Raw genomic sequence first — 23,290 nt, 5'->3', positions numbered from 1 at the left:
TTTGTTGGTTTTGAGGAAGGCGGCGAGCTGATTGTTGATGGCTTTCTCAATGACTTTGGCAGGGAATGGGAGGAGCGAGATGGGGCGGTAGTTTGAGTTCGGTGGGGTCAGCTGTGGGTTTCTTCAGAAGGGCGCTGAGTTCGGCGTGTTTCCAGCTTTCTGGGAATGTGGCGGAGTTGAGGGAGCAGTTGATGACATCTCGGAGATGGGGTGCGATAAGGGAGTCTGCTTTGTTGAAGATGTGATGGGGGCATGGGTCTGTAGGGGATCCTGAGTGGATGGAGTTCATCAGGCGAATGGTGTCTTCTGTGGTGATTGGGTTCCAGTCGAAAAGGTTATTCGGAGGAGGTACAGGTTCGGAGGTGAGTGGGGTGGACTGGTTTACGGGTTGGTTGTCAAAGCTGTTATGAATGTCGGCGATTTTGCCATGGAAGAATGAGGCGAGGGAGTCGCAGAGGACTTGAGAGGGGGTGATGTCGTTAGAGCTGGCGGTGGGGTTGGTGAATTCTTTGATGATGTTGAAAAGTTCCTTGCTGTTGTGGGTGTTGTTGTCTAGTCGGTCTTTGAGTGCTGATTTCTTGGCTGTCCGGATTAGTTGGTGGTGTTTGCGGGTGGCGTTTTTGAAGGCGGCTTGGGTGATAGTGTTTGGGTCTTTTTTCCAAGTTTTCTCAAAGGAACGACAGAGCTTCTTGGATTTCTTAAGGTCATCGTTGAACCAGGGGGCGTTCTTGCTTCCTTGCTTGATTAGATGTTTTTTCAAGGGTGCTAGTTTGTCGGCGGTTTGGGTTAACCATTGTGTGAGGTTGATGGCGGCTTGGTTAGGGTTCGTTTAATAGGCAGGGGTTTTTTGAAGAAGCGATGTGGAGATCTGGTCGATGGTGATTTTGTTCCAGTTTCTTCGCAGAGTTGGTGAGGGTGGTTGTGGATCGAGGTCTTATTGTAAATGAAGTGGATGCAACTGTGGTCCGTCCAGTGGAGGGGTGTGGTGTGAGTGAAGGAGATATGCTTGCTGGAAGTGAAGATAGGGTCGAGTGTGTGTCCAGCATAGTGTGTGGGGGTGTTAACAAGTTGTTTGAGTCCGAGATTGGCGAGATTGTCCAGAAGGGTGGTAGTGTTACTGTCGTTGCTCTTTTCCAGATGGAAATTGAGGTCTCCCAGTAGAATGTATTCTTCCGATCGGAGGGCGTGTGGGGTGATGAAGTCAGTTATGTCTTCGCTGAATTTTGTACGGGGTCCTGGTGGCCTGTAGAGGAGGGTGCCTCTGAGTGTGGTCTTGGGGTCGGTGTGGATCTGGAAGTGAAGGTGTTCGGCGATAGCGAGATTGTCTTCTGAGCTGGTTGAGACGCGGATGGTGTTCTTGTGGAAGATGGCGATGCCTCCTCCTGTTTGAATGGTGCGGTCCTTACGGATGATCTTGTAGCCGTCCGGGATGGCTATGGTGATGTCCGGAGCTGAAGAGGCATTCATCCAGGTTTCTGTTAGGAAGGCGATGTCCGGAGAAATGGTGTCGAGTAGATTCCAAAGGTCGATGGCGTGTTTGTGAACCGAGCGGGTGTTGAGAAAGATGCATTTAAGGTGGTTGGTGTTGGATCTCTGTTTGGGGTTTGTTGGTTTGGTGTAGGTCTTGATGCAGGTGAATTTGCAGGAGTGGCAGCTGAAGGGTCCATGGGTGTGTCCTGGTGCTGCTTGGGCAGTTAGGGAGTCGGCTGGGGTTAAGTGCTAAGAGGGTGGAGGCGTCGTATGTAATGCGGGAGGGATGGGTGATGCGTGGACCAGGGGGTCTGGCGCTGGGCGCGGTCCAGGCGCGGACGGGCGTAGACGGGCTTACCTTTGGCGCGACCGCTGCGTGTGGACGCTGCGCGTAGGTCCATCTGTCATAAATGGAGAGTGGAGGGGACGGAGCGAGGGAGGGTCAGCTGGGAGGCGGGAGCGAGGTGGAGGAAGGGCCACAGACAACAAACAAAATGGCAACAACAACAACAAACGCTGATTGGGGCACAGGCAGTGGGAGCAATGGGGCGCTAAGAGGGCGAAATATAGTTAGGATAATGCAGCAGTGGAAGCGGATTGAAGCGCAGAGTCAAAGCGCTATGAAAATATGCAAAAACAATACAAATTACACAGCCAAAGATAATGCCCAGAAGTGCGCGCTAGCGATACAAATTACGATTGTGGAGTCAAGCGCTACGATATAAATTGCAAATGCACAGTCAAGCGCTACAATACCACAAGTATCAGGAGAGGAGGAGGCGAGGGGAGCGACCGCTCGTGTGCAGGACAGGACGGACGGACATTGTAAATGACAAAAATTGTCATTTACAATGCCTATAGCTCTAACTTTTACAAAGGCGAAACCGTTGCATTGTAAATGCTTGTTCATTTAGAGGCGGAGAGTACCGTCACTTCTCAAGAGAAACGCAATACCTTTAATTGGAGAGTACCAGCACTTCGAAGAAACAAGCAGTTACAGAGTACATGCACTTCTATTTTTCATTTCAAGCACTGCCGATAGCTATCTCTTTTCGTGCACTTCATAGCTTGGTTTAAAACGTCACACATTTGGCAGCTGAACGTCACTCATAAGTAAACTGAAACCAGACACACTCAAGCAATCTGAATACTTGGCAGCTATGGTTGCCCCTCCCTTTGTCCTCTATGTGCTCCCCATGTCCTCTTTCTGCCTCGATGCTCGCCGAAGCTTCCGGGTGCAGCAGTCCCTTCTCTCTTTCCATGCCGCCGGCTCCGTACGCAGGGGCTGCCGCGACGCTGACAGGTCTCCGGTAGCTTGTCCCTGCTGGCGCTCCGTCCCACCTCGCGCTCGAGATCCCCGAGCAATGTCGTTCCGCCGCGCGCTGCGCCTGGCCTGCGGCCTGGCCGGGGGATCGGCGGCGTTGCTCACCGCCGTGGCCGTGGTGAAGAAGCCGTGGGCTGCGGATGCCGAACCGGCACCAACCGCCCCGAAAGCCCCGGAGCCTCCAGGCAGAGGAGGCTGGGATAACAACTGGGACAGGTGAGCGCAGCTTCCGGGTGGGCGACCTTTGATGACGTTTAAACCTGCGTGTGCTGACGTCATGCATGCACCATGACGTAAGCAGGCGTGGAAGTACGTAGAAGGCTTGTGAAGTGTAATCCTTTGGGGGTGGACACTACTTAAACAGACATAGCCATGTTCTTTTTAGGAAGTACTTTGGTACCGTAGCACATTCTGAAAAATGTTAGGAATTCAAACCGAATTCCTGTAATAATCGAAGGCATCTTTAAGCAAGATTTTTTTTTCTAAAATGCCATTGTATTATGGGACTTTACCCACGATAATCAATTTATTGTAGAAAATATAGCAGTAGACCTGAATTAGGCAGGCATTGTTTATGAGATTCCGAATTATGAGGCAGGTTTGTAATCTGCATTCTCACACAGCTGCTGAACGTTTGAATGGAAAACTAGTGTTGCACAGAGGTATTTGTGGGAAATGTATTCACATATTAAGACAAGGGGAATCTTAAGGTAATTAGTTGAGTGTATTTGCTGTATGTTTGAAAGTGTCTAGTTGAAAGTAAATTGATGTTTGTGGGGCACTGCCTATTGTAGTTTTCTTATTAAAATATATGTATATTCTATAATAGACACCCTTTAATACTATTGATGTTTTTAAAAAATTTGCTTTGCTCGGTTAATTTTGCATAGTGATCAAAATAAAGGGTTCTGAGTGGGGAGGTACAGTATTTCTGAACGAGTCTGTGGTGCTTTGTAAATTGCTTTGGTATTATGTCGGAATAATGAGTTCTTAGTGTGAGGATTTTTTGGGGGGAAACTATTAGTTTGTCTGAATAGAGTATACGCATCACTAAAAGTTTCTTTTTGTAGCTAAATTCGTAAACCGTGCTATGCAGTGGTGCCTTGTGAATTATTTGTTGATGTAGTTGATCAAAACTCCAATTCGGTCATACTAAGTTTCGGGACCCTTGGTAACCAGATCAACTGTCCATCTTTTGTGCGATAACTTGACAAAACAAGCATGTTTGTAAGAAGGAGCTGTCCAGCAAGAAACAGAGTTGGGGCAAACGATATTACCCAAATTATCCACCGTCGTTCTTTGCATGTGTCAGAGCGTCTAGTTTGTCCGCAGAGTTGAGTTTAGCACACCAGCCTCTTAAGAAACAAGCCTAAAAATAAATGGGGTATTTTCAAAGTTCATGCAATAATCATTGCACTAGATCATTTACGCCTTGTGATGGGTAATCTGTTGCACCGTTTGCCTGATATACAATTCTTACTGATTCTCATCACATCTGCAAACAGCTCGTCATTCGGCCTGGAAGGGCTCACATGGCACAGCGGAAATGAATTGACTTTCTTTCTTCCCCCTTACATTGAGGACTGGGCTGACTGCACAGAGTGGGGGAGGGTCTTTGTTCCCTTCGGCTGCTGAGATTTAATCGACCATGTCTCTGTGTGCCTCCAGACACAGTTATTTTTGTTTTGTTTTCTTTACAAGCACAATAAAAGAAACCATGTGGCCTACTCTTAAAATCCACATCGTGAACGATGTACTCCAGGACAACTATGGAGGTTAATTGGTTTAAATTGAAAAGTAAAAAATTGCAAATCCCTGTCTCATTTGGAGTTGCAAGGTCGTGATTCAGTTTTTTTCCACATTGTTGGCACAGTGACTATGGGAGATAATCTTTATCACTGGAATATATCTGCCAAAAGAACTCGTGTCTAATGCAGTCTAAAAAAAAATCATTAATGCGCGCAGGGCTCGGTGGGGGATATTTCTAATGATGTAGGTAAAAGTGATGCCCAGGACCCGATCTCGGTGACGTCAATGAAAGGGGCTTTGTTTTTGCTTAGACGTGTAAAGGGCCAATTCTGACTTTTTTTTCAAATCTGAATACTAAGTAAGTTACGTATTTGACTGTTCGAAGTGGAGAACAACTGGTGTTGCTCAATAATATATTATAAGAAACATCACTCAAATTAAATTTCCACATAATAAATAAATGGTGACAACGTTACATATTTGAATGACCATGTGCTAATAGTTTCTTGCTCTGCTTCAACTTGTGACCTAAAGGTTACACTCGTTTTCGGGAGCCAGTACACATGTCATGTTATCAGAATGCCAGATGAAAACACCAGCACCAGACCCTTCAAATGACATTTTAGACTGCCCTTTTTGTGCACAAAGCTCTTGCAGTCAACCTGCAGCATGCCCGTGGAAGTTACCAGCACAGCTTTATTGAAGTAACATTCCAGCATGTTCAGGACCAACGCTATAACAAGACTCTTTAAGTTACATTCCAGCATGCAGGTTACCATCTGTAGTTAATTCAAGTAACATCAGCAACATACCTATGAGTTACCACTATAAGTCAGGATTACTCCCTGCAGTATGCCTGCAGCTATAATATGTTTCTTAAAGTAACATTCCAGCATGCGTGTCACCAGTACAAGTCAGTTGAAGTCACATATACAGCATCCCTTTGGCATTTGTCAGTATAACGTCTTGAAGTATCACCTGCAGTAAGTCCAGAGCAGTTACCAGCATACATCATTTACAGTAGCATTCCAGCGTGCCCTACCCCTACGTTTTTTAAGTAACATCTGCAAAATGTCCATCACAGTCGCTTACCAATACTTGAAATAACGTTCCAGCATAGCCACTGCCTGAACATTCCTGTGACCAGCACAAGTCCCTTGACGTAAGGCATCTAGAACCAGCAGCGCCTTGGCATAATATCTCCAGCATGCCCATGACAGATATCTCTTTTGAATGACCAAGCCAAAGGAGGGAACGGTGGCCATAACTTACCTCTAACATTGTAACATATCAAAGCCCCCATTCTTCCTTTTAAGAATCCAACATTCTGTCTACATCTACCAGAACTTGATGACTCACTGCCTCTAAGCCCGTTACTATGTGTGTTGTGCTTTGCCTTCTGACCACCTGCAACCCCCAGCCAGCCTTTGGCTTCTCAATCATCAGCTGGCCTCAAGAAAGTCAAGATTGGAAACACTCGGAGCCAATCTTGAACCACCTGGTCGCTGGGTCCAATTTCACTTACTGCTTTCCCAGGTTGACTTAATTGAATAGTGCCAGTCTTTTAGTGGCTGATTAAGTACCTAAGACATAAGGACTCCGCAGATGTCAGCTGATCTGCCTGCTTTATACATTGTTATCCCGCACTTCATTGAGCCCTGAGGCAGCAACTGACTGATGGTACTTTGCAACAAAACAAAAAGTGTTTACCTATGTTTTAATGGGAAAAGGCGTTGAAAAGATTAACTGTTTTAATACAGCAGAATTCCTTATTCAACCACATGGAAAGTAAAATGAGAGACACTTACAATGCAGCTTACCTCTTTAAACGTGCCTGGAATTGATCAGTATATTCTGGCAAATTCTGCCAGTGTCTCCACAAAACTTTACCAATCACAATGACAAACAGTGTTATTCAACTTCATGTCCTGCTTATTCTGACCAAGCAAGACCTCTTTTGAAATGGACGCTGCAATCCTCCCTGCGGCTGTAGTGTTGATTCAGAAAAGTAATGCATTACCTTTGTTTTGTTGTGTTGTAATTTTGCTAGTGGGTATGTTGCTGTTTCTTTCAACAGAGTATTTCCTTTCCCATTTGAGGATGGTGGCTTCTTGTTGTTGGACTATCAACACCTCCTTCCCTCTTGGGCTAGAACCTGTGCTTCTTGCTGCCTGTTTTCCCTTCTGCCGGTCTCTGTTATCCCTCTTTCTCTCTTCCAGGTTTGCCACTCAAACTACCGGCTCTAGTACAGACACCCCCGATGCAGCGATTTGGGGCTTGTAAGTAAATTTTATGGCTTCCTTCTTAAAAGGGGTGAATTTTACTAAATAGAAGGGAAGCTGGCTGCTCTCTCCTGTTGAGGGGAATGCCTTGATATATATAGGTGGAAGCCTGGAGGAGAGGAGAGTGAAAGTTGGGTGCCTAGACCCAGTTATTGTAATTATGGCAGTGGTTTACACTGGAGGCATCTGTAATAGAATCATTAACCTTATAGTGATAAGCGAGGGTAACATGATGTTGGCACACGTCCATCCTTCACCCCTTGGTTGAAAAAGAAAGTTGAAAGTGGCTTTCATCTAGAAGAGGTATTCCAGCAGACCAGGTCAACGTTTATTTAGCTGTGGTAATAGAAGATGTTGAGCATTGCAAAGGCTAGCCACAGTGTGGTTAATGTACATTCTTCTACTATATTCTTCAGAATATCTCTTTCCTCCTTGGCTCACCCCAACCTCCTGTTACTACTATGATCTATCAAACAACCCTTCATGTATGTATTCCTCCTTTGACTCATTCAAAACCTCCTCTTACTACTATGATCTCACTAATCCCTTTCTTGAGACTCTCCCCTCCTCCATCTCTTCTTTTACTAATCCCAAACTTCATCTTACTATTATGATTTCCCAGATACCACTTTCTAGACACTTCCCTCTTCTATCTCCCATTATCCTATTTAATCCAGCTAACAGACTCTCATGTCCACCGCTCAGATTAACTCTTATTTCCCTTTATTAATCCATACTAATCCTTTTTGGGTTCCAGATTAGCATGCTACTCACTGAAAAGCGCTTCAACGCCTCGTCAGGGGTAGTAAGCGCTATTTAAATACAACTACATTGGTTTGCTGTCAATATCCTCAAACTGGTAACAGTAGTTTAGCATATTGACCACATTCAGCTGACCTGTGTGCTCAACTTGCTACTAATCGTTTGGTATCCTGCACGTGCACTCTGTCTTTCATCCTTCTAAGTTGATTAAAATGAGTAATTTTGTGGTAGTGATAATATTTTGATGACTACTTTATAGCTTCCCTACTCTGTCCATTACTGTGCTGAAAACAAATACTATGTCTGGCATACAATCTTCCATCGGTCATTCCAGGTCCTCTGTGTTTGTGACATAACAATCATCAATAATTGATTCCAGTTATTTTGATCACGTTCCTCCAAAAATAATCTGTGTATCTTTCAGTTTCACTTTAGAAAAAAGCTACTTCTAGGGCCCAAAAGAGGGGCTTCAGGCTTTCTAATTTGCTACTCTCAAGTGACTGAGCTTTTATGGGTATTTCTGCCTCTTAGTTAATAGTAAGGGAATATGTTTTTTTAAATTGATCTGTCATTCCAGATTTCAGGCAGCTTGTGAGTAATCAGTATGCTCTTTAAAATAAGTGTAGACCTACTGTACATGTTGGCCAAGGTGCACATTGTAAGATTTTGTTCATAGAAGCATAAGAAGCAGAACGTCATTCGAATATGAAGAATTTCATTCCTTAGCTCATAGTGTACACAGATGTGGAATCTCTTTGGTTTTCAAGTATCTTGATTTTCGTAGCCGGAAGTAGGTTGTGGGAAACCTAAATTGTGTTCTTTATGGCATAAAACCGGTTACAGCATTGGGAACTTTCCTTTCAAGCCCAATCTCACCTTGTAGAACTCTGTATTTTTGTCTTCGAACCTGCAGTCCAGTTTGTGTGAGGGAACAAGGGTCAGACTTTAAGTGGCTGAATACCTCCAGGTTTTGTAAATCAGTGAAAGATGGCACATATTTAATGTATGAAAGTTATACCTAAGTGGGCAAAATCCTTGGCAATTGTATCCTTCGGGTATTGTCAATGTCCGAATTTGAGCCACCTGTGGTTCCAATCCCGAACCTCTCAGCAGCCCCTAGTCCACGCCATTATTTCTTTTTCAAGTTCCTAGACGTGATGCAGCTTTCAAAGAATGATATTCAAGAAAATGTATGTTAAGGACTCTACTAGTAGTGAGCCCTTCATGACGGAAGCCATAGGCCTGTCCTGGTGTTGGTGGACTGTGGCATGAGATAGTACCAGTATGGAGGATGACAGTCAGAAAGAAGAGCAGTGGGTCTAGCTTTGTATAGTGGGGAGGCGCCATTAAATAGGAGCGCTTAATTCCTTTGTTGGTGTAGAAGAGCTTCAGTTAAGAGCTATCTTAGGCTTATCCCAGAAGGCCTTCCAAAAGGGATGCCTATCTTTAAGTATGTGGAAGAAAGTGTTATGTAAGTGCATCTTCGGGCCTGTAGTGCAACTGAGTTAGAGGCTTTTTGAGATCGGAGCAATATTCAATCTGTCAGGTCTAACAAGGTAGTCTGCGACCTCCGCTTTGCGCCTTACTCTTGAGTGCCAGCCTCTTACACTGATAGAACAGTTGCAGAGAGGCTGTGGCAATCCGTTTTATAATACCTGTGAGGAGTACTGTAGGCCTGCCTTCAAAAGATGGAGACAAGTGCTCAAACCAGAGCTTAGAATAAACCTTTTCAAGTGGTTTCTTTGTCTAATCGATACATGTGTTGTCTTAAACATAGTGCCTTTATTTTTACAGGCGTGAGCCTCTGTCACTCATCAAACTCCGGAAGAGAAATGAGGAAACTGGAGAGGAGGAGCTGGCATCAAAACTCAACAAGCACAAGGCCAAAGCAACCAGACATATTTTTCTCGTGCGTCACTCCCAGTACAACCTGGATGGGCGTGCTGATACTGACCGGACGCTAACAGTGCTAGGTGAGTCTGGCAAGTTTTGAGGCCTGATGAAAGGAAGTAACAGACCTACTTGATTTTCATCAGGTATAAACAACAACAGTTGCGGCAGCTTTTAAGTCTCTTTTTGTTGTGTAGGAGCAAATTTGTAAAAGGTAGCACAGGTGCATCTTATTCCTGCCAGCATATTTCCTTGCTTTTAAAAGTCATGCTTGGTCACTTTATATACGGGCAGGTTTGAGGATTGATATAAGCAGGGCTTTGTCTGAGGCTCTAAATGAAATAGGCTTGCAGATTGCTGGTTTCATTATCAACCTGTACCTTCCTCTCCATTTTGAAGCCAGCAAATAGCTCATACCCGCTTCTTCTGTTGACCGTGTTCTATTTTAATGTTCTTTTCTGCTGTTTTCTGGCAAGCTAGTGACACTTTTTTCCTCAATTAGGATGAGATGGAAGGGGTAATGAGCTGACAGTCTTTGCACGCTTCTACGTAACTGTGGTATCGCACAGAACAAACTTAAGGCATTTGTACCACCTGCGAACTTTTATATGTGTTTTAAAGTTATAATTCACAGAGCATCCGTTGAATACATCGGTCTATGATTAAAAACAATATTAGGATCCAAGTTTCAATTTTCGTAAACATTTTTTTTTAGAAATGGATACTTCTTTAGGCTTGTGCGTGCAGTAACAGAGCACTATATTGTACGCTAAATGCCCTTGCGTGAGCACAGCTGGTGATGTTATTGCTTTGGGATTAATGGCGTGCTAAGCCACCCCGAGATCTGCATTACATCCGTTCGCTTATCATCAGCTGTCGCAATCTCTAATTAAAAAGGATAACTGTATGAAGCTTGATTTGCGTTATTAGTAAGAAGGTTTTTTAACCACTGATGCTCTGAACACAGCCTGCTGGCTCTCAGTAAACACAGGTCAAGGACTGCGAAGGTGCAAATCCGAGTACTGATGGTGACTAAGTAGACACAGCAGTCCAGCAACAGAACACAGTCTCTCCCAATGGAAGTGCTTTCACTGCTCACTGAATTTTTACCGTTCACTGTGTTTGAGTTATCTGCAGTCTGCTTGTGTCTTCCTAATTATAGCCAGAACCACTTGCATAAAGAGTATTTTTCCCCTCTGCATTTCAGGAATGTGATTTCTTTATTTGGTAAATGTTGGGAGAGGAAACCTAGTCAATATTGATGCGATTCTGCCACTCTGGACATTGATGGTTTACGTTTGGTAATTTATAATGCGTGGTACCTGGTTTGTATTCCCGCAGATATAGGCCTTTCCAGCAATGGTTTCAGCTAGAGAATGTCTTTGGAAATTATCTGGCCCCTATGTCTCTTTCCAACCTGGTCTTCCAGTTTCCATTTTTAGGGCTCGGGCCTACGTCACCATGAAGTAGAGGCGGAGTTTCCGAGCTCTTATATATTAGAAAAAAAAAGAATTCTGAAAGGGGTCCGGGCTGCCACATTCCAGAAAGCGCGCGTTTTTTGCGTGTGGTATTCTGCCATGTGAATGGTAATTGGTCCAGGCAAGGCTGTGTTTAAGTAAGGCAGCACGCCATAGGACTTAGGAATTTGTCAATGTCCACTTCCTGCATAAAGTGTTCGGACACGCGCAGAAGAATACATAAATCCTCAATTACCAGCTGTCCGAGGTGCCGGTAATTGAAGGCAGATGGTGCTGGGAGCGTGTGCACTGCTGTGTTTTTTTTCCCTTCAGCTCTGTGTGCGCGCATAAACAGCCGGCCAGCAATGTAGAGAATCACATGCATCAGATCTCGTTTTTTTAAACAATTGCGATCGCGAAAGTGATCTCTTTCTGTGCTGCTTGTTTAAACAATTTCGATCGCAAAAGTGATGCTTTCTGTGCTGCTTGTTTAAACAATTGCGATCGCGAAAGTGATGCTTTCTGTGCTGCTTGTTTTTCGTATGTAATCTTGTTCTTCTACGAACTCGATGGTAGCGGAGTATCCCATCCTCACCCTCTAGGTCACTTCATTAATTTTCCACGAGTCCGCCGTGTCTGGTGGCGAGTGCAGAGTGGTAGTGCAGAGTGGTAGTGCAGAGTGGTAGTGCAGAGTGGTAGTGCAGAGCGCAGATTGAGAGTGCAGAGTGGTAGTGCAGAGTAAAGTCCACATTTGTAAAGCGCACAATCACCCGTAAGGGTCTCTAGGCGCTGGGGGCCGTCGGGAAGATTAAGCGAGCTATTGCCCAGAGTCACATGGTGCTGGGCTAACCTGCTGCCGGAGCCGGGGATCGAACCGTGGTCCCCAGATTCCAGCGTCAGTCGCCCTGGCCGCGGCGCCACACCTCTCCGCCTAAAACACATTGCCATTTACAATGCCATTATCTCTAACTTAAAACAAACCAGAGCCCTAATGCATTCCTAATGCTTGTTTTCCTATATGTTCAGTGTCTTTTCACCACTTCAACCTATTGACTTTTCTTCCTGTGTGCCTTTATTTCAGTAAACTTACATACTAACGAGTTATGGCCATAATTGTGTCTGTGAATTGAAAATGTCGTGATGTATAAACTTAAAAAAAATGTCACAAAATGCAAATGTTGGAGCATTAAAACATTTTTTTTTTTTTGCAAAGCCCTAATGCCTAAAGGTGCAACATTTCAACCGTTAATGTCCTGCTTTTTAGATACTCTCGCTTTTACGGGAATAACTAGTGCATTAAACAGCCAAAATGCCCCATCAGAGAGCAATAGTACTGTTTGAAATGAGGAAAAAGATGGAAAAAAGTAAACGTTTTATTTTTAGTTGGTGTCTGTACTGGGTGACCCGGCATGTTCAGGCCTTTGAATTCTGAGCCTCTTCCCGTGCCTTTGGGCGAGTGACAATGTTCATGTGGTTTGCTTTTCTTTGTCAGGTCGTGAGCAGGCTGAAATGACCGGTCAAAGACTGGCCTGTATGGGATTTAAATATGACCAGATAGTACACTCCTCCATGACTAGAGCAACAGAGACTACAGAGATAATCAGCAAGTATCTGCCAGGTAAGTTCTGTGATGTCCAACATACTGTTTTTATAACCTGTGCTTAGTAGTAGTCCGGTGAAGGGCAGCCCAGCTGTTCAAAGTGGGTTCATGAGCACTTCATAGAAGCGAGAGGTGTGGCGCAGCAGCCAGAGTGACTGACTCCGGAGCGCGGGGTCACAGTTCGATCTCTGCCGGCATTTCAGCTCCGCATCATTAGCTCACTTAGGGCCAGATGTAGGTCGCCAAATACCGGTCGGTAACGGCCGATTTCGGCCGTTACCAACCGGTATTTGGCTTTTGAGATGTAGGTGGGTCTGAATTTACAGAATCGGTATATTTACCGATTCGGTAAATTTACCACTTCGGTATTTTACCGAATCGGTAAACATACCGATTCTGTAAATCCATATGTAGATGACACTCCTGAGAGTGCCACAGCCCCTTGAGAGTCGGTATTTTACCACCCAATCCTATTGGGTGGTAAAATACCGAATTCAGTTGTGCATGCACATCTGTGCATGCACACCTGTGCAATGTGACACACAGACATGCCCTTAGGGCATGTATGTGTGCCACATGGCACACAAGCCTGTAGTTGGGGTGCTAGAGGGTGTCAAAGTGACACCCCCTGCACCCTTGCAGGATTCGGTATTTACCGATTCTGTAAATACCGAATCTGTATTTCCCATTGATTCCTATGGGCTTCAAGGCCCATAGGAATCAATGTGAAATACAGATTCGGTATTTACAGAATCGGTAAATACCGACTCTTACAGAATCGGCAATTTTTTTACCTACATCTGCCTCCTTCAAATTTACCGACTCTTAAATATCGATTCGGTATGGGTATTTAAGAGTCGGTAAATCGAAATTACCTACATCTGGCCCTTAATCTCCCCGACGGCCCCCAGCGCCTGGATACACTTAGGAGTGATAAGTTTGCGCTTTACAAACGTATAATTATTATTAATATAGTAGGCATGATAGATCCATGGACGATCAGCAAAGCCGTTACATGAGCACTTCGTCTTTTCAGATGAGGGTTTACTGGCAAAGAGAGCAAGTGCCAAGGGTAAGAACACTTCACCTTTAGACTAGATGCCTCTGCTGCAAACCACTTCAGATGAGAGTTCCTGTCCCATCACTGGTAAAACTGAAGGAGGCCAATTAGAGCTCGCAGACCTTAATCTATAAATCCTGTGCTCTGCATTAACCGAAGCATTTTTATGCAAATGTTTGAGCCACACAGACCTCATTCTGTAAAGAGAGAGAGGTGAGCATGGATACCAGTGACCTGCCTTGGAAACCCACCCTGGCTTGTAGTTGGAATTGGTGAAGGGGATTGATTTGGGGGTTTGCTTTGATGTGTGTGCCGGTCCAAGGATAGTGTCTGACATCCCAGAACCTTGCAACTAGCGCATCCATGCTGTGAGCTACATAAGTGTTCTAATTGTAAAGGACATAACTATCAATTAAATTTGCTTTTTGTGTTAACTTCAGGGGTGAAGAAAACCAGCACAGACCTGCTGAGAGAGGGTGCCCCAATCCCACCAGACCCCCCTATTTCTCATTGGAAGCCAGACGCTGTGGTAACGATTGCTTCTCTGTGTTCTTTCCCCGCCTTGTTTTACAAGTTTGTCTGTTTTTGTAAAGCACCCTTACGTTTTTCTGTAGTTCATGGATGCTTTACCAATTCCACGTCAAACATCAAACTCCCTAAAGCATTTTTGTTTAATATGTAAGGATTTTATTAGCTACAAAACCACACTGGACGAAACAGCGTAACAACACATCTGTGTATTCATTACATTCGGGTTTCATTTTGTTAATCTTTGCATTGCATCTAAAACTGTGTTGCAAGATATTTTGTTCCCTTATTTTGCCTGTGTGACACTGCCCATTTCTGTTCAGCCTGTTGTTGTGTCCTGTTAAATTTCCAAGTTGTTGTGTCTGTCTAGAGCACTTGGTGATATGCTGTGTGATCTTGGTCTCGTTGGCCCTACAAGGGGGAATGATTGTTTCTCTGTGTAATTTGCTGGTGTCGTCATGTCGAGCAGGTAGGCTAGTTAAGCCGACACCCTAGTCGCCAAGCTAGCAACTGAAGTTTGAGGTTAGGCTATTCACACTCTTCTTGGACATTCAAGTTTTAATTGGTGTACCAGAGGAAGATTGGACCCAGAGCTTGCACTCTCCAGGAGGTTACGAACAGTTGGCCTCTGATGATGAGCCTATCGTGGGGTGGGGTGTCTCGGTAACTCGCTTATCTGGATTCTTCCTCTTCAAATGTAAATTGAAAGTCTCCTCTGTTATGAGGTCTCCTTTGTGCTGCATAAATGTCAGCTGCTTCTTTAGAGGCATTTTTGTGATGGTAAAACTGAGGCAGGCATGCGCCCAGTGTCGCGAGACAGTGGAGGAATACAGGGGAAAGGCCACAAACTGCTTGTTATGGCAAACAAGATAATTCACATAGACTTGATGGATGAAACACCTAGGGAATGCAGCAGTTTGTCCTCTAGCAGAACTATAGAGAAAGAAGTAATTGTGCAAAAGGCCTGATATTTGAGAGAATACATGCATAAAATGTATTACAAAGATGTAAGGAAATCATTTACAATAAAAATCCATTAAACACAAGACAGTGTGAGGACAGCGAAGCTATCCACCCACCAACAGTGATACCTGTGCAAAAAATATGTGCATCGGTGATGCTTGTAGTAAATCTCATTTGGCTAAAACAACAAATAACGAGAAGTGACATTTTAAATTATATTTCTTATTTGATGCACACTCAACATTACACGGTTGTTTCCGTCCCAACACATCTACAGATGGACAGGAACATCTTTAGAACCGTAGTTTCTCACACTATAAGACCCCCTCCCAGGCTGACGAGCAGATAGAAATCAGTCTCTTCTGAATTACCTGTTATTAGTTTTAAGACTGGGATTGCATAGTGGCTATACAGAGACTCCACCGCACAGTAGACTCACTTGTGTCGCCCTCCGAAATATATCCAGAAGCAACACAGTTTAGATCCATAGCATTCACTTTGTTATAATGACACCCACCATAGACACCGCAGCACCTTCGCTCACACCTGGGTCAGATGATTCAAACAAATGACATCTATTTTCCAATGACATGTGAAGCCGAAACATCATTATATCACACTTACCATCTGCTTGGCGCCACAGTATGTTGCCAAGCTACAAAGTGCTGATGGCCCAGCGTGCTTGATCCTCCTGTGGCTTGGTCTGACCTGAAGGAGAGAATTGATGAAACACATGCATGGAAAAGAAACAGATAGGGGCTGGTGGCATGCAGTTACTTGGAGAGAGGAACGCTTGAAACAGTCCACACCAGTGCTAGGCGTGAAAAGGAGAGATGGCAAGAGCATGCTCCTAGGTGAGCGTTGCCGCCAGGTTTGTTTGCATGCAGGGCTTGTTTTAACTGCTATGTGAAGCAGTTTTGGCACTTTGTGATCAAATATCCAGGGATTTATAAGAGTAAACGTGTGGACCCAGGCGTGTCTGCTAGTCACACTCTAATGACGCAGGAATTGAGCACGATACGCGTTCTTGTTAATGAGTTGTTCATAGGCGCGGTGGTGGTGAATTTGTTTGTTTTTCTGCTTTATAATCTTATTAGATGATCTGTTGGACTGTTGTGAATCTATATTAACATGCATGACCTCTAGGATTGTGTTTCCGTAAAGCAGCACTGGTCTGCCAGTGTAGGGGCTTCTTTGCCCATACAGTTGGGTATTTATAGGTCTTAATTTTATAGTTAAACCAAAGGGGATGATGGATGGAGTGTTGAACATTGCAAGCACTCACCCCCAGTCAACTGATCTGGGTTTAAGCCATTATCATTCTTTAGCTCACTCCGCCACCCCAGTTCAGACATGGCCATATGCAAATCGGTCTGACCCTGTGCCTCATGGGAACAGTCCAGCCCGAACTGCCAAGCCATGTCTTCCCTGGACCGGAAACAAGCATCCTGGGACCGGTTTCGGGTTCATTACCCTCATCAGCCAGGCTATCTTGAATCCAGTGGGAAAGTGAGCAAGGGACCTACGTCTGGGCATACCCTGCCAACTTAGGGCGAACAAAGCAAAACCAAAGGGGATGATGGACGGAGTGTTGAAAATTGCAAGCACTCGCCCCCAGTTTTGCTTAATTTTATAGTTGGCAGTTTATTATTATATAGCCTCCCCTCCAACTCCCAAAAGAACACCTGAGATATTTTAGGCAGCTTGTTTTATTGTAGCCAAAGCATTTAGAACATCAGGTTGCATGCACTGAAAAATATGTTGGGTTTGCACTAATTGAGACCAGGTTGCAGAATCCAAAATTTGATGGACTGGGTGGAGGAAACCTGTCATTGTCACAGTACTAGAAAGTGTGCAGTATGCTGTTTTTATTTTTAAGTGCAAAAGACTCTTCCCCAAGTTCATGAGGGTGCTGTTCTATATCTTGCCAGTGTGTGAGCAGCAGTGCTGTATGACTTCAATGGTTGCCCTGTATTACCTCACTGGGAGTGTTGTGTGATCTGAGGGATGAAGTGTGATCTGTGATTGGAAAGTTGGGGTGGTGGATTTTAAGACGTCTGTCGTCCCTTCAATTATTGACTTGTGTTCTTGCTGTTAGCAGTACTACGAGGACGGAGCCCGTATTGAGGCTGCTTTTCGGCGCTTCATTCACAGAGCAGACGCCAAGCAGGAGAAAGACAGCTATGAGGTCTTCATTTGCCATGCCAATGTCATCCGCTACATTGTTTGCAGGTAAGTCGAGTAAAGTATTCCAGTGAGATTTCAAGCAGGATACAGAGTTTGAGTGTTTGCCATCGCTTTTTGGCAAGAGGTGTGGTGATTAATTCTGACTTGTTAGAAGCATCATCAAGACTAGGCTAACTTTTAGGACCACATTGTAGGCCTACAGTGTCTTTGTGTCCTTGTTTAAACTGGGTTCGCCTGGCTTGTCTGTAAAACGTCTTTCACCTAGACCAGGGCGCGTATCATCAATGTGAGCGCAGGTGTAGAACGGAGCGGTACCCCGGTTTCTGAATGTATATGTGTTGTTTACCGCCCTTGTATGAACTCAAACTCTTGGAAAATTCCAGAGTTAGTACGAGCTGCAGACCGCACAGAGCGGCAACCACATCTCCTTGCTTTTGGGCTTTGATCTATGCAGCTCAGTCATTTAGTGAGCAAGCCACTCCATACTCACATAGACAATCCTATTTAATTAAAAATAGTTTCACAACTTTGTTTTGCACCTCATTCCTCTTGCGTCCCATGTGCTGATTGCATGAGATCCACAGGAGGTACTTTTACCTAGAGTATATCTAAATTGGAATCGGTTACTTAGCCATTACCCTAAACATCTTTCCTTGGACTCGGCCCTGGTGGACCAGCATTGGACACCCCTGGTGTAGAGCAGAAGCAGTGGTTACTTTATTCTCCACCTTCAAAATGTGTACTTCTTGATTTTATCTGTATTATTTTGTTGTCTTGGAGTTTCGGTTACTCTTCTAAATATATATATACTGCATCCAAGGCAAATGGAAGTTAAAGTGTATTTTGCGTGTTTTAGAAAAGTAAAAAATGGGACCCAAGTACACTTGTGCTCCTTGAAGAATTCAGCAAGCATCTTCAGGTGGCTACGCAGATGTCTGTCATGCTGTTTCTTCGCCTTTGTGTCACGTTCAGAGGACAGCTGCATTTTAATAACCAGATAACTCGAGCAACTATGATAATATTTAAACGCACAAGCGAGGCATGTTTGTTTCAAACAAGCATGTTCTCTGTGACAACAGGATGGTTATGTGCAATATCCACCACTTCTATGTCCCTCCCTTGTCCCCTCTCTTTCCTGATGCCTTTGTACAGAAAAATGTAAAGCTCGGATTTGACACAAATTTGCAATGACTGACCAAAGTGTTGACCACATGCTTCGACAGGGCTTAGCATGCCCTTGTTGAACAGATTTTTCTGAAAGCTGTCCTAGGATTAGTTAATGCATGAACAGAAAGCTGTCTGGGAACACTGGCATCTGGTGCTCTATTTGCAGTAAAGTGGCCAGTGGGATTAGTGACCCCAGACGGGCACTGTTGTGTGATTGTCTTGGAGCTGTAATCCAATTCTGCTAGTTCAGATACGATAAGTTGTTTCTTTTTCTTTTTCTCTTCATGTCCAATTAATTGGAGTCTCAGGGGGAGAGATAAAGGGGTACAGGCCGCCCCCCACCCAAATCATAATACACAAACACAGGCCTGTCTCCCAAGGCACTCTTACTTTAGTTTAAATGTAACGCGGGTAGGGTGATACAAAAAATTCTTAATTACCACCAGCCAAGTATTCTTTGGCTCTTCACATCCATCCGAGTGTCAAAAATTAATACGGTACTCCCACAGCAGACAACCAATCTATCGCTATACCATCACCCACCAAACAGTATTTGTGGGAAAAAGTGTGGAGAAGAGAGTGAGCCCCTCACGGAAGAACCGCCAATCGGGTTTATCTGACTAGTAATTGTCAGTAATCCCAATTATCATCATTGGTGACTCACTCTCATGACAGTGGGAAAAGGAAACAAACACCAGAAAAAGACCGACAACATATAACAGTGCTTCTTCTCAACATCAGCCCCACAATCTGCTGACTGTTCTTATCATAGCGGGTTGACGTTTTACCCTTACTATGTTTGTGTGCACATATAACACAAAAAACACAAAATCCCCCAGTGAGAAAGAGAAAACGTGAATCTCACACAGTTAAAATGGAAGAGTTCACTGGCCACTCTGGATTTATTCTGGGCTGTGAATCCTCCCAAGTTAAAAATGACTCACACCATACGTAGTCTCAGGTGGGTCTTTTTCTCTTCACCCTAACTTGCTGCCTGTTGGCACCCTTCCTTATCACAGTAAGACTGAGGCTGGATCTTTCAGACTAAAGAGCCCCAGGAAGGCATCCTTTATCCCTTTCATAGTTTTTTTTTTAAAGCTTGGCCTCTGAATAGTTCAGCAGTTGGTTTCTCAGACCCTGTCTTGTAACTCAATGTCTTGTCCACCTTCTTCCAACAGAGCTTTGCAGTTCCCACCCGAGGGCTGGCTTCGGATGTCCCTGAATAATGGCAGCATTACTTACCTGGTGATTCACCCCAATGGGCGGGTGGCACTCCGAGTGCTTGGAGAGACCGGGTTCATGCCTCCTGGGAAGATCACTCGTACGTGAGACCAGCTGGTCGTCTACCTGGTCTGTACAGTCCGATAAGTCTCACTGGAGTCCATACCAGCAGCCTTGGTCCCAGCTAACTCTGCGAGGCAGTTTCAGAATGTGCCTAGACGCCTACGCCAAGGAGGTCACATACTTACTGGGACATGCCTATGGAACTGGCCAAAACTCCTGCCATCCTAAATGAAGACGCTGTCATTGATCTACTTCACATGGGGAGTCAAACAGAAACCACTGCGAATACTGTAAGAGTGAAAGTTGAGGGGGCGCACAGTCCCCACCTTTACATTGAAGCGAAGGTGTAGTACATTGTTGAAATCAGTGTTTCACAGGCGGTCAGGATTTGAATGTGCATAATGTAACTTTTCTTACTCGTGGGTGCGCTGCTTTTTTTTGGGGCCAGATTTGGAACTCTGAAGTGGTACAGCTCAGGCTACTGATGGCGAAAACCTGGATAATAGTTGTGTCCCGGTTTTTCGATGACCTGCACATTTTATATTTTAAATAGTAGGCAAACCTGTATCTCCCTCTTGGTTCCCTTGTTTCAATATTTATTTTGCTTTTGTTTTCTATGTCTCTGCCATCTGACCCAAATCGGAATTGCATGTAAGCATTTTCCTTCACTACTTTCTCCAGCATTTTATTCGATTGCAGGCAAAAACTAGCCTAATACTTCTTTTTTTTAAACCTGTGAAGGTTTTTAAAATTTGATTTCAGAAATCACCTTGGTGCTGTGTGCCCTGACTTTTTTTATATTAAAGATACATAAGATGACTTTCTATGGACGTGCAGTGAATGTGATGTCACTGGGTGGTATCCATATCTTGATGCAAGTTGGAGGCTCTTGACGAGTCCACTTTTATATTGAACTTTATTTCTGAGCCTCCAGACCCACAGTACATGAAATCTTGCACATTCATCGCGGATACCCATACAGTAACATGAAAAGGTTTCTCAAAGCTTTCTAAGATTTTTACTATATTCTGACCAGTAAAATTATTACTTATTTGAATAAAATCATCCTGAAATGCCCCTTTAACATTAGTGTTTTCCCTCAGTTCTATTTGCGGCTGTCTACATGCACATGACTGCCTTGCTGGAACTTTTACTTGGTTTGAAACTCATTTTAATCAGTTTTGAATTGCTGTTACTTCTAGTTACCCGAGACACCAAAAGGGATTTCTGTGTAAGTTACGGAACTGGCGAAGCTCCATAATACAGCGAGACATGTATTGCAGTATCTTGTGCTATATTTCGTTCGTCTATTACATTTTTATTTGGGTTTTCCTCTGTAATGGGAAAGTGCATTGGGAGGGAGCATTGTTCGATAATGTTGAGAAAGTGAAGCCAAAGTGGAGTCAGTACTCTTTGCCTGTCCTCTGGGTTATTGTAATGTCTAAATAATATCTTTATTTCATTTTGCACGGTGGTTGCAGTAGTGTTATGTTGAAACATTGTCCAGGTGTTAAGCGGGTGTGAGCATCACTTTTTTACGTGGCACAAAAGCACCTTGTTTCATTAACGATTTTAATGTGAGGGGATATTATAAACTCAACTCCTATATGCAAAAGGACAATGTATTTCAGGAAATAATCACTACTGTAATTTTGTAATTTTGCTTTCCCTTGCTGCTTGAAAAATCATTGTTTCAGATTTTTTTGTGTGTGTGTGTGAAATATTCTAGTTGGTATCCAAAATCATTTCTCATCACTAGTGTTTAATGGCTTGCTGTTATTGCTGACAGGGTTTGTAACATTGCAAAAGAGCTTTGCCTAGTTTATCTTCACTTTTGCCGACCACACCTAAATTCCTTAAATCATGCTTGCCTTTCCATGCTATTTCCTTAAACATGCCACACCCTTTCAGCAAGCTCTTCCATGCATCCTCCTGACATCTGGTGCATTTGGCAATAACTAAATCAGCTAGTTAGTTAGTCCTGAGCCACACTTTAAAAAGCATACTTTGACAGCTTTCTTGAATGACACTTTATTCTGCCGCCGTTGGTACTAAGATTTATAATTGCTGTTTTTTGCACTGCTGATTGTGTCACTTGTTGTCCAATAGTGGGGATTTCATTGAACTTGTTTCTGTTTTCTAGAGTTAGTATCAGACGTGAAATGAATATGGTTGTATGTACAGCTGATATGTTCCGGTGTCCATGTGGAACATTGTTTCTGTTTTGTATAATTTGTATTGACCAGTGCTAAAGAGTATGGAAAGAGCAGATGGTTGATGTTACTTTCAGTGTGTAGGATTCGAGTGGCGTTAATACGGAGCAAAAGCGCAAGAGTTTGCCAGACATAGAAACTGCAGAGCTGGCCATGTGACCTCGATTACAGAATCACTAGCTGGTAAAGCTAGCTTTCTATTTCTAGGTTTAAGGCTTGTAAAGTCCCTGTCTGACAAATGTGGATTGAATCATTATTCGATTTGTAGCATTTTGACTTGGGGCTTTTGGCCTACAAGAATGTATTTGATAGGTAGGGCTTTGGGAAACGCCTAAATTCCATTCCAGACTAGTTGTGATGAAACTAAGAATGACTCTTTGTGTGATCAAGTACGTCTGTAAATCAGTAGTTGGTATACAGTCAAGTTTCTCGAAGGATGTGAAAATTTGGATGGCTCCGCATCATTCAACAACCGTATCTTTTCTAGCATCATGTTACAACGTTTCCATTGTAGAGCACGTTCAGGTGTTTGAGGCAGTCTACTGCCGCCACATTGCTGCTTCAACAGCTCTAGCCATTCATGATGTGGAATTGTATTAGCAAAATATGGATTACCTGATCTTTTTGATTTCCCCCTCCCAAAGTACTGTAACTGCACTTTCACTTCAGAGCAGCGATGAAAACCCAGAGGACTATCCTGTGGCATGATCTCTTTATCACCCTCTTGATTTGTCCCTGCGGTCCAGTCTCATCAGTTGTGTATTGAGGCTATACTGAGGCTGAAACCAATACAGAGGATGGTGTCGCGTCCCTGTTGGTGGTCATTCGGATCAACTCCACATGAACTGTAGCTGTTTTAACATGTCTGTCTTGGAACATAGTGGTTTTGGGGACAGGAATCCTTACTAGACTTTGTTTGAAATGTTGTTCTCAGCTGAATGTGTGAAGGAGATGTTTTTGTTACTGGTAAACCTTTGGTATATAAAGTGTGTGAAATATGTATGTTTGTTTTCTCATGTTTTCATTTAAATTCACTTGTTTCATTTTGTAATGTAATCACTGTCAATCTTTGATTTATGACTGGAATACTTTTTAAAATGTTGACAAAATAAACATTGTTTTTAAAACGTATGTTGTTGCAGGTTCCTTTTTTAACCTGTTCCATGCTCATGACGAGCTGAGCTCGTCATGTAACGTGGTAAAATGAAAATAGCCGCACAGCGCAAAAATGACCGCAGCACGCATGCGGTTAATATTTGTAGAATGGCATACTAAACAGAATTTATTTTAGCTTTTCCTGATTGTAAGCCTGGAAGATGAGCACTGGAAGAACAGAGAGTTGAGGAAGGTGCCA

General features: G+C 43.8%; 1 protein-coding gene across 4 annotated transcripts; it reads left to right on the top strand.

Moving 5' to 3' along the window:
• Window positions 1-2,673: 2,673 nt before the first annotated feature.
• Window positions 2,674-23,067, top strand: PGAM5 (PGAM family member 5, mitochondrial serine/threonine protein phosphatase). Of its 4 annotated transcripts, none has more exons than XM_078667915.1 (7): window positions 2,678-3,010; window positions 6,763-6,822; window positions 9,382-9,560; window positions 12,427-12,552; window positions 14,035-14,123; window positions 17,184-17,317; window positions 19,618-23,067. In XM_078667915.1, the coding sequence occupies exons 1-7, from the start codon at window positions 2,835-2,837 to the stop codon at window positions 19,766-19,768; spliced, it is 915 nt and encodes a 304-aa protein (XP_078524041.1). In that variant the 5' UTR covers window positions 2,678-2,834; the 3' UTR covers window positions 19,769-23,067. The 4 variants fall into 4 exon arrangements, with proteins under 4 accessions (XP_078524043.1, XP_078524041.1, XP_078524044.1 ...); XM_078667916.1 differs by having other exon boundaries at window positions 2,684-3,010; window positions 17,187-17,317; XM_078667917.1 differs by lacking the exon at window positions 6,763-6,822 and having other exon boundaries at window positions 2,674-3,010.
• Window positions 23,068-23,290: the final 223 nt, after the last annotated feature.

The sequence above is a fragment of the Lissotriton helveticus genome, chromosome 11 (assembly GCF_964261635.1).
Source record: "Lissotriton helveticus chromosome 11, aLisHel1.1, whole genome shotgun sequence".
Taxonomy (NCBI): domain Eukaryota; kingdom Metazoa; phylum Chordata; class Amphibia; order Caudata; family Salamandridae; genus Lissotriton; species Lissotriton helveticus.
Note: the sequence above shows the minus strand (reverse complement) of the source record. Positions and strands in the feature narration are given on the sequence as shown.

Coding starts and splice junctions, on each gene's coding strand:
- PGAM5 (XM_078667915.1), top strand. CDS start 2,835: ATGTCGTTCCGCCGCGCGCTGCGCCTGGCCTGCGGCCTGGCCGGGGGA. Junction 9,561..12,426: donor CCGGACGCTAACAGTGCTAG/GTGAGTCTGGCA, acceptor TTTCTTTGTCAG/GTCGTGAGCAGGCTGAAATG. Junction 12,553..14,034: donor AATCAGCAAGTATCTGCCAG/GTAAGTTCTGTG, acceptor TGTTAACTTCAG/GGGTGAAGAAAACCAGCACA.